This window comes from Panulirus ornatus, chromosome 40 (genome assembly GCF_036320965.1).
Source record: "Panulirus ornatus isolate Po-2019 chromosome 40, ASM3632096v1, whole genome shotgun sequence".
Classification (NCBI taxonomy): Eukaryota; Metazoa; Arthropoda; class Malacostraca; order Decapoda; family Palinuridae; genus Panulirus; species Panulirus ornatus.
The window spans coordinates 15,608,895-15,619,987 of record NC_092263.1 but is presented as its reverse complement, the minus strand read 5'-3'; the positions used below and the strand labels follow the sequence as shown (position 1 = coordinate 15,619,987).

The window sequence follows — 11,093 nt, the reverse complement described above, 5'->3', positions numbered from 1 at the left end:
CTGTAAGGACTCTTGCATACCAAAGTGGACCAGGTTATGACGGAGTGGTTCAGCCTCCGAGATAGACATCGTATTATACTGTGTCTAATGGTAGTCCACCGCTTTACTGGCTGTGGTATCGAAGGAACTCTAGTATTCGTAGTAACAGCAATTTAACTCCCTGGATTCCTTCACGGTGAAAACTAAGTTATCTTTTACTTACGCCTGTGAGTTCAGGAATTTTGACAGGTTGTGAAGTGTATGGTGATCAACTGTAGTAGTGCAAGAACTAGAAAATCTATTGCATCTCATTCTCAGTGGGATCCCAAAATGTACTCAAATCACTCCTGGGTTGACAATGAGGGCGTTCAAACCCGCCTTCCTAGGTCGTAGTATGTGTTCGAACCCACTCTCCTGAGTCTCATTATGTGTTCAAACTCACTAGACAAAATCTAATTCACAAAAATGCTTCAGATTTCTTATGAAAAGGTTTCACTGCTTTAATCATCTATTTTTTCTTACGTTGGCTCGACTACCGATGAAGGTCAGGCTATATCGTAAGTAAATACAGTAGAAATAAGAATCCAGATCTGTTCAATTTGATGGCTTACGGTCTAGACAAGAGCAACAACGTTTCGATCAGGAATGATGCAGTGAAAATGAAGCCAGAATGCGCCCTTGGTAGCATAAGATTATAAGAGAATCAGCAAAATAATCTACATATCATCCGGAAACCTCAAGCCTCCAGTGATTACGGATTTCACAGTTATCCTTCAACACACATCTGGAATAGGTAACTCTGCCCTGCATTCTTCATTACATTTTCTTCAAAAAGCTAAAATTTTACATATGTATCAAATATTCACAGACTCAAATTTTCCATATTTCTTATGTATTGATAAAATGAATGCTATGAAAAATATCTAAAGCGTGTTGGTACCACTAAAGCTAGTCTGAAGGAAGTGTATTAGTGCAGCCAATATGTGTTTACACTAGGTGTCTGTGCCAATAAAGAAGTCATTCTACATCAGAACTACGTTATGTGGATCAATTCAAGTTAAAACTGCGAACTATGGCTTTTCACTTAAGGAGCAGTTCAGTGCTCCTTCTCTTACTTAACTCATGGACGATTCTGAGACAAAGTCCTGCTCGACCATCTTGGCTAATTTAAGTGAGTGACGAGGCACATCAAACAGAAGGAACCTATATTACCTGCACTGTCCAGCATGCCACAAGGAACAAGACAATACTGCCATAGTGTAGCAGTGTAGCCCGTAACGGTCCTGAGGGTTAGATCGTTCAACTGCTGACCTGTTAGAAGTCAGCTGACCCTGGTGGACCGATCCTAGTGGATATATAAGGCAGAGCCGGAGTGACCAGAGCAGAGTCAGCCAACTCCTGGAGACATGGTGAGCTTCCTGGCATCCTGCAGTGCATGATCTGATCCACTGAAGTCCCATCGCCACACAGGGACTGGAAAATCAATTACCATTTCTCATCAAAGTTTCTTACAATCAGAAAGTTTAAGTATTAGAATGTTGTTGTGTTGGTTATTGTGTAGAACTACTTTAGAGGCTTAACTTACAAGTTCATGAAGTCTCACACAGCGTATTCATAGCCGATACGCCGGTGATACTAAAAGGATTTGCATTTCTTTAGTTATGGTGAAGTGAAAAGTTTGTTGGAAAACATAGATCGATGCAGTTCTTGTGCATCAGCAAGACGATATTGTTTACTAAAGAGATATGATGTGAAGGTAAGCATTAGAGAGAGAGAGAGAGAGAGAGAGAGAGAGAGAGAGAGAGAGAGAGAGAGAGAGAGAGAGAGAGAGAGAGAGAGAGAGAGAGAGAGAGAGAGAGAGAGAGAGAGAGAGATCTAACACAGTCTTCAAACATTTCAGAGGGCGTCCCACACACTATTGCTGGTTCTCCTGGTCAGCGCGACATCCGCCGACCATGGTGGTGGTGGTGGCGGTGGTGGTAAAGGTGGAGGCGGCGGAGGAGGAGGCTCAATCTTTTTGAGTCATGGAGGAGGCGGCGGAGGAGGCGGAGGCTACGGTGGAGGCGGCGGAGGTGGAGGTCGTGGTGGAAGCAGTATTGTAGTAAGCCATGGTGGAGGCGGCGGAGGCGGAGGCTACGGAGGAGGTGGCGGAGTTGGAGGCTTCGGAGGAGGTGGCATAGGCGGAGGCTACGGAGGAGGTGGCGGAGGTGGAGGCTTCGGAGGAGGTGGCATAGGCGGAGGCTACGGAGGAGGTGGCGGAGGTGGAAGCCGTGGAAGAGTGAGTGTCGTTGTAACTCGTGGAGGAGGCGGCGGAGGTGGAGGCTACGGAGGAGGAGGTATAGGTGGAGGCTTTATTGGAGGAGGTAGAGGTGGAGGCTATGGAGGAGGAAGTGTGAGTGTTAGCCATGGAGGTGGTGGCGGAGGTGGAGGCTATGGAGGAGGAGCTGGAGGTGGAAGGTTTGGAGGAAGAAGTGTAGTTGTAAGCCATGGGGGAGGCGGTGGAGGATATGGAGGAGGAGGAGGTATAGGCGGAGGAATCGGAGGAGGTGGCGGAGGTGGAGGCTACGGAGGAGGACGTGTTGTCGTAAGCCATGGAGGCGGTGGCGGCGGAGGCGGCGGTGGCGGCGGTGGCTACGGTGGAGGAGGTTCATCTGGAGGAATCATCGTTGGCGGAGGCTCAGGAGGTGGCTACTACGGTTAATTCTATGGCAGAATAATATTTGGAGAAGGAGGAGGTCATGCTGGTGGTTCATCTGGAGGAATCATCACTAGGGACTCAGGAAGCCCTGCTCTGCTGGAGGATCTCCCGGCAGATATTCTCCTTCTTCAAGAAATTAAGACGTCAGAGAAGATCTCTTAAAAACCAAGATAACGAACCCCTTCATCAGGATCATGCTGTCAACACTGCTCTAATCTTGAATTCTTGCGGCTCTTATGACTGACATGTATAAGCTCAATAAATTCATCATCATGAAGTTCTTATTTTGTTAAATACCTTAGATAATTGTAGGCTAATTGCACATATGTTTTTGTTTAAAGAATTTATATACTAATGAATAGAGAGAAAAAGAAATCTTAAATTCTGATTAACAAACCAAATACAGATTTCATAAATGTTGTGGAATTAGAGATAAAATATCTACCCAGCTCAGCAAGGTACTTGAAATCATCTTGTTCTGTGTATGTTGTAGGGGACTGCATCAATTTGCAAGGGGACTGAAACCAATTCTAAAGTTGGTTTGAGACAAAGTTGAAATTCAACCCGAGTAAATGTAAAACAAAGAAGATGGGATGCAGCGAAAAAGGATCATAACCGCGGGATGTCCGTACATACTGACAGGAGTCGTTGATAGAGCTGTAACTTATACTTAAGGTATGGAAGACAAGCTCTGCCTTCCTCCTATGGTAGCTGCAGTAGGAGTCTGGAGGAGGAGGAGATGGAGAGTGCACAACTTGAAGCTGGGACCATTAGTTATGCAACACGCGGAAGGGTGGCATTAATTTCGGTGCATTGCACATGACGCTAGAGTGCGGGTTTGCCTTAATCATACTGAAGCTTGCCACAGTGGAAGAGCGATGCAATAATATACGTTTGTTTGCTTTAGTGCTACACAATGATGATGTTCACCCATCGCGTATGTGAACAAAAGGCTGAATGTTACCAGAGTTTATCATGAGCTGTAGAATCTGTCATTCAAAACAACACTCACTGGGAGGTGACGACGCACTCACAGAGGACTATCAACCTAAATATCCAGTTCCGGTGACCACGATTACTTTGGCAGCCTTGTAACCAGGTGGACGTGCACTACCAAGGACCAATATTGAGTCTTCGCCTTGACATACCTAACTTTAACACTCCGATCAGCAAACATGTCTTTAGATAGCAGTAAGTCTAGTCGGATGGAAGAAAAGGACAACCAAAGGATTTTAAACGAGGAGCATGACCCATTGTTTGGTTGTTCTTTGAATTCCTTTGTATATATTTGTATGACTGGCAGTCAGCCTTCAAATATACTTTAAAAGTGAGAGTTTAAACTTCTATCCAGTTCATTCATCAGGTGAAACCCAACATCTTAGGTCGTGTTATGTGTTCGAACCCACTCTTATTAGTGTCAATATGAGTTCCAACTCGTCATTCTTGGTTTTGTTATGTGTTTAAACTCTCTAGACATATTCTAATTTACAAAAATTCAACAGATTTCTTATATAAAGGTTTCAATGCTTTAGTAATCTATTTTCTGTTACGTTGGTTCGACTACCGATGAAGGACAGGTTATATCATTAGTATATACAGTAGCTAGAGGAATACAGATCTGTTCAATTTGATGGTTCGCGTTTAGACAATTGCAAGAAAGTTTCGATAAGGTATGATGCAGTGAAAATGAAGCCAGAATGCGTCCTTGGTAGCTTAAGATTATAAGAGAATCAGCAAAATAATCTACATATCATCCGGAAACCTCAAGCCTCCAGTGATTACGGATTTCACAGTAATCCTTCAACACACATCTGGACTAGGTAACTCTACCCTGTATTCTTCATTACATTTTCTTGAAAAAGCTAAAATTTTACATATGTATCAAATATTCACAGACTCAAATTTTCCATCTTTCTTTAGTATTGACAAATCGAATGCTATGAAAAATATCTAAAGCGTGTTGGTACCAATAAGCTAGTCTGAAGGAAGTGTATTAGTGTAGCCACTGTGTGTTTACACTAGGTGTCTGTGCCAATAAAGAAGTCATTCTACATCAGAACTACGTTATGTGGATCAATTCAAGTTAAAACTGCGAACTATGGCTTTTCACTTAAGGAGCAGTTCAGTGCTCCTTCTCTTACTTAACTCATGGACGATTCTGAGACAAAGTCCTGCTCGACCATCTTGGCTAATTTAAGTGAGTGACGAGGCACATCATACAGAAGGAACCTACATTACCTACACTGTCCAGCATGCCACAAGGAACAAGACAATACTGCCATAGTGTAGCAGTGTCGCCCGTAACGGTCCTGAGGGATAGATCGTTCAACTGCTGACCTGTTAGAAGTCAGCTGACCCTGGTGGACCGATCCTAGTGGATATATAAGGCAGAGCCGGAGTGACCAGAGCAGAGTCAGCCAACTCCTGGAGACATGGTGAGCTTCCTGGCATCCTGCAGTGCATGATCTGATCCACTGAAGTCCCATCGCCACACAGGGACTGGAAAATCAATTACCATTTCTCATCAAAGTTTCTTACAATTAGAAAGTTTAAGTATTAGAATGTTGTTGTGGTGGTTATTGTGTAGAATTACTTTAGAGGTTTAACTTACAAGTTCATGAAGGCTCACACAGCATATTCATAGCCGATACGCCGGTGATACTAAAAGGATTTGCATTTCTTTAGTTATGGTGAAGTGAAAAGTTTGTTGGAAAACATAGATCCATGCAGTCCTCATGCATCAGCAAGACGATATTGTTTACTAAAGAGATATGATGTGAAGGTAAGCATTTAGAGAGAGAGAGAGAGAGAGAGAGAGAGAGAGAGAGAGAGAGAGAGAGAGAGAGAGAGAGAGAGAGAGAGAGAGAGAGAGATCTAACACAGTCTTCAAACATTTCAGAGGGCGTCCCACACACTATTGCTGGTTCTCCTGGTCAGCGCGACATCCGCCGACCATGGTGGTGGTGGTGGCGGTGGTGGTAAAGGTGGAGGCGGCGGAGGAGGAGGCTCAATCTTTTTGAGTCATGGAGGAGGCGGCGGAGGAGGCGGAGGCTACGGTGGAGGCGGCGGAGGTGGAGGTCGTGGTGGAAGCAGTATTGTAGTAAGCCATGGTGGAGGCGGCGGAGGCGGAGGCTACGGAGGAGGTGGCGGAGTTGGAGGCTTCGGAGGAGGTGGCATAGGCGGAGGCTACGGAGGAGGTGGCGGAGGTGGAGGCTTCGGAGGAGGTGGCATAGGCGGAGGCTACGGAGGAGGTGGCGGAGGTGGAAGCCGTGGAAGAGTGAGTGTCGTTGTAACTCGTGGAGGAGGCGGCGGAGGTGGAGGCTACGGAGGAGGAGGTATAGGTGGAGGCTTTATTGGAGGAGGTAGAGGTGGAGGCTATGGAGGAGGAGCTGGAGGTGGAAGGTTTGGAGGAAGAAGTGTAGTTGTAAGCCATGGGGGAGGCGGTGGAGGATATGGAGGAGGAGGAGGTATAGGCGGAGGAATCGGAGGAGGTGGCGGAGGTGGAGGCTACGGAGGAGGACGTGTTGTTGTAAGCCATGGAGGCGGCGGCGGAGGCGGTGGCGGTGGCGGCGGTGGCTACGGTGGAGGAGGTTCATCTGGAGGAATCATCGTTGGCGGAGGCTCAGGAGGTGGCTACTACGGTTAATTCTATGGCAGAATAATATTTGGAGAAGGAGGAGGTCATGCTGGTGGTTCATCTGGAGGAATCATCACTAGGGACTCAGGAAGTCCTGCTCTGCTGGAGGATCTCCCGGCAGATATTCTCCTTCTTCAAGAAATTAAGACGTCAGAGAAGATCTCTTAAAAACCAAGATAACGAACCCCTTCATCAGGATCATGCTGTCAACACTGCTCTTATCTTGAATTCTTGCGGCTCTTATGACTGACATGTATAAGCTCAATAAATTCATCATCATGAAGTTCTTATTTTGTTAAATACCTTAGATAATTGGAGACTAATTGCACATATGTTTTTGTTTAAAGAATTTATATACTAATGAATAGAGAGAAAAAGAAATCTTAAATTCTGATTAACAACCAAATACAGATTTCATAAATGTTGTGGAATTAGAGATAAAATATCTACCCAGCTCAGCATGGTACTTGAAATCATCTTGTTCTGTGTATGTTGTAGGGGACTGCATCAATTTGCAAGGGGACTGAAACCAATTCTAAAGTTGGTTTGAGACAAAGTTGAAATTCAACCCGAGTAAATGTAAAACAAAGAAGATGGGATGCAGCGAAAAAGGATCATAACCGAGGGATGTCCGTACATACTGACAGGAGTCGTCTATAGAGCTGTAACGTATACATAAGGTATGGGAGACAAGCTCTGCCTTCCTCATGTTGGTAGCTGCAGTAGGAGTCTGGAGGAGGGGAAGGGTGGAGAGTGCACAACTTGTAGCTGAGACCATTAGTTATGCAACAAACGAACAGGTGGCAGTAGTCTTGGTGCATTGTATATGACGGTACAGTACGGATGTGTACGAACGCGGCTTTTCTTCGGCTGTCACTGGCGCTACCTCGCTGTTTCCCACGTTGGCGAGGTATCGTCATGGACATACGGCAGAAGAGGGTATTGCCCTCCGGACCATACGTCTTGTCCACTTATGTTGGTAGAATATGGGATGACTCTGGTCGAGGACAATATAGGGTAGAGCTTATGGAGGTTCAAAGGGAGAATATATTGATGTGAAATCATCTAGACTAAAATTACAAGAATCTAAGGTTACAAGGAAGCGGCTCTATCGGTTGGAGAGTTAGCATTAGACCGATCACGTTGGCAAGGAATGTTAGGTGAGACGCTTTTGGTTAAGCAGATGATATATCTATCGGTACAGGAAGAAGCCAATTAAGCAGGCTTTCTTTTCACGAAAGTTTGCTCGATTCTGTAGATGTCATGTTTGCAATGATACCGAAGGAAAAATATATGCAAGCCATGCATAAGAGATGCCATTCCATGTGCTTTGCAGACTTTTATTCAGACCGAAATGAATCATTGTGATGTTATCATTAGGTCAGCTTAACCACAGTATATACAGAAAGTAAGATCCAGGCATTTCCACCATGCAACAGCCAGTGGGTCTCCGTCAATTTTTGTGCGATTATATAAACGGGTTTCGTTGCAGATGAAGCTACATTGTTGTACTGTTCTATCTTCCATGATGGTAATTTATAGTCTTCTGAATAAAGAAAATCAGTCATACAAATTTTGAAGATTACTATAAATCCTTTCATTGAACGAGCCTTAAAATGAGAGGAAAAAATCAATAAAGAATCAGAATTTCAGGGCTTGCAATGCATAATTAATTGAATGTTATAACTTCTAAGAATGTAGTTAAAGAAGTGCATATCTTATGGAAGTATATGAAACTGTATTGTAGCAAAATGGTTCTGGTAAAGAAATCAGTATAGCTGTATGTGTTATCATGAGGAGATAACCTCTTCTAAGTCTATCAAAGTACAGCAGGTCCGTATGTAAACACATATACAGTTAAGCCTTACACTTGACAATACAGTTTAAAGCATATATATAGTATTCTTTATGCCTAGGGAAATTGATTTTGAAGGGGCTTAGATATAGTTTCGTTGTTATGAAATTTACGATTCTTCTTTCCCTTAGCAATACAAATACTTCTGATTCTTTAGATTGTTCCATTTATCCTTTAGATAACACCCTTGAGATGTATGGTGAAAACATCAAAAGCACAATGTTGACAAAGAAATGACGTTTTAGTTACATACCTCTGAATTATCATGCAATACAAAAATCTGTATTTCTGCCCACTGCCTTTATTTTTCTATTTGAACTTCTCCTTTGCAGTAAAGCAGATATTATCTATCAAGTATCAGTAGTCATTTCAAGGAAAATATTCTCTATATGTATGAATGGTAATGAAAAAGAAGAAATAATACGTTTCATAAGATTTACTGAGTAAAAATGATACATTCTATAAGAGCAATTGTAGAAAAATAAAACATTTTGTAAGAGTAATTGTAAAAAAATAATCTTTTACATGAGCTTTTGAGAAATAATGGCCAAGTAACATATACTGAATCTAAGACAGACTGAAGACAGTGAGCGACAGATGAGAGTAGGGGGTTCTTGAGAGGGTGATCTGGGTAGGGACCGTGGTCCTCCTGCAGCAGGCGTCCACGAGATCTTGTTCTCCTGAAGGAGGGAGGTAACGGGTGAAGAGGTCCACCACCAGGAGTAGAACCTCAGGTGCAGTTGCCTCCTGACTAGCCATAGTAACCACCGGAATGACCACCTCCTCCTCCTCCTCCTCCTCCTCCTCCTCCTCCATACCCTCCACCTCCGCCTCCTCCTCCATGACTTACAATTATGCTGCCTCCTCCGTAGCCTCCACCTCCGCCTCCTCCTCCACGGCCTCCACCTATACCTCCTCCTCCATAACCTCCACCACCTCCTCCATGACTCACAACTATACTGCCTCCCCCATAGCCTCCGCCAAGACCTCCACCGAAACCTCCACCAATACCGCCTCCTCCGTAGCCTCCACCTCCGCCTCCGCCACCGCCTCTGCCACCTCCTCCACGGGTGACAACTACACTAACTCCACCGTAGCTTCCACCACCACCGCCTCCTCCATGTCCTCCACCTCCGCCATAGCCTCCACCTCCACCACCTCCTCCGAATCCTCCACCAATGCCACCTCCGCCGTAGCCTCCACCGCCACCGCCATGGCTTACAATTACACTGCCTCCTCCATGGCTTCCACCTCCTCCATAGCCTCCGCCTCCTCCGAATCCTCCGCCTATGCCGCCTCCCCCGTAGCCACCGCCTCCGCCACCTCTTCCAAAGCCTCCACCTCCGCCGCCTCCTCCGTAGCCTCCGCCTCCGCCGCCTCCACCATGGCTTATGACAATTCTGCCTCCTCCACGGCCTCCACCTCCGCCGCCTCCACCGTAGCCTCCACCTCCTCCGCCGCCTCCTCCGCCGCCTCCTCCATGACTCAAAAAGATTGAGCCTCCTCCTCCGCCGCCTCCACCTTTACCACCACCGCCACCACCACCACCATGGTCGGCGGATGTCGCGTTGACCAGGAGAACCAGCAATAGTGTGTGGGACGCCCTCTGAAATGTTTGAAGACTGTGTTAGATCTCTCTCTCTCTCTCTCTCTCTCTCTCTCTCTCTCTCTCTCTCTCTCTCTCTCTCTCTCTCTCTCTCTCTCTCTCTCTCTCTCTCTCTCTAGGAGCCTTGATTCATCCCGTGCACAGGGTAAGGTTGCATAAAAATGAACATTTCTTTAAGATTAAGGACATTATAGGGTTTTTTGCAACTCTGATGCAACGGTGTTTTTAACTACTTTGAACTACCCTCTACGAGGGAGCCTTGTCTAATGTACACTCAATCGCGTTACCAGGATCTTCTAATTGAACTAAACACCAAAAGGGTTTGGAAAGATATTTCATAGAAATCCATTACTGGTCTAATCTTAGCCTTTCACCCCTTGAGCACAAAGGTGCGACCATTGAGCACAACGGTGCGACCCCTGAACACAACGGTTCCACTCTTGATCACAACGGTATGACCCTTGGATATGATTGCCTGGTCTTTGACCTGGCGGTGCCGTAGCGCTCGAGGATCGTGAGAATGTACCCCACTAGGTCTAACACTCCACTATCTACCATAACTCGTACAGAAGTGATTCCCAAGATCTCACCATGTCTGCAGGAGTTGGCTGACTCTGGTCCTGTCACGTCTTGCACCGTCTTATATATCCAGCATGATTTATCACTCAGTCATGCTACTTACATTTGGTCAGCCCTTGAACATGCTAACCCTCGTCACCGTTACAAACACAAATACTATAACATAAGAATGTGTTTTTGTGCACTTTTGTGTTGAGCTGGCCTTACGTAGGATTTTCTTCTTATTCCACACATCAAGCGCATGATATGCAATGTACATAAAGAAAAGATTGATCAAGAAAGAGCAATAGGATTTCTTTCGTGGATGGCTTAGGAGGAGAGAAACGATGACAGAGCGGGATAATGAAGATGGACGAGCTCGACAATTAAGATGGACCAGCGAGGAAATGAGGATGGCTAGAGTGGACCGTCAAGATGGCCCAGGAAAGGGGACTTTAGTATCTATAACCCAGCAAGAAGAGTAGGATGGTTCAACGGAACAATCAAGGTGGCCCAGTGAAGGGAATTAAGGTGGTCCGGTAAGAAAATTAGGATACCACAACTTAGTTTCAGCTTGAGGAGGTTCGCAAGGTGGAAAGAACATCTTACAACAAATAATTCTAATACTCTAATCGTTCGAATTGCTTGACATTTACCAAGCTTTGATTCTACATTTATGTGAATACAACACAAATAAATATGCAGTGTTCCATAACCAGGGCATGATCATCAATCAAATTTTCTATTTCATATCTTACTC

The 11,093-nt window shown here is 45.1% G+C and overlaps 3 protein-coding genes across 4 annotated transcripts; 2 read left to right on the top strand and 1 right to left on the bottom strand.

Moving 5' to 3' along the window:
- Nucleotides 1-1,289: 1,289 nt before the first annotated feature.
- On the top strand, nucleotides 1,290-2,954 carry LOC139761603 (uncharacterized). Of its 2 annotated transcripts, XM_071685862.1 has the most exons (3): nucleotides 1,290-1,388; nucleotides 1,880-2,348; nucleotides 2,403-2,954. In XM_071685862.1, exons 1-3 carry the CDS (start codon nucleotides 1,386-1,388, stop codon nucleotides 2,678-2,680), a joined length of 750 nt encoding a protein of 249 aa, XP_071541963.1. In that variant the 5' UTR covers nucleotides 1,290-1,385; the 3' UTR covers nucleotides 2,681-2,954. The 2 variants fall into 2 exon arrangements, with proteins under 2 accessions (XP_071541963.1, XP_071541962.1); XM_071685861.1 differs by having other exon boundaries at nucleotides 1,880-2,954.
- A 2,062-nt stretch (nucleotides 2,955-5,016) lies between these two features.
- Nucleotides 5,017-6,597, top strand: LOC139761602 (uncharacterized). The gene is made up of 2 exons (XM_071685860.1): nucleotides 5,017-5,112; nucleotides 5,577-6,597. The coding sequence occupies exons 1-2, from the start codon at nucleotides 5,110-5,112 to the stop codon at nucleotides 6,321-6,323; spliced, it is 750 nt and encodes a 249-aa protein (XP_071541961.1). The 5' UTR covers nucleotides 5,017-5,109; the 3' UTR covers nucleotides 6,324-6,597.
- Nucleotides 6,598-8,590: 1,993 nt separating this feature from the next.
- On the bottom strand, nucleotides 8,591-10,385 carry LOC139761600 (uncharacterized). Its single transcript, XM_071685859.1, has 2 exons — nucleotides 10,366-10,385; nucleotides 8,591-9,775 (listed from the first exon to the last, which is right to left on the bottom strand). Exons 1-2 carry the CDS (start codon nucleotides 10,366-10,368, stop codon nucleotides 8,921-8,923), a joined length of 858 nt encoding a protein of 285 aa, XP_071541960.1. The 5' UTR covers nucleotides 10,369-10,385; the 3' UTR covers nucleotides 8,591-8,920.
- Nucleotides 10,386-11,093: the final 708 nt, after the last annotated feature.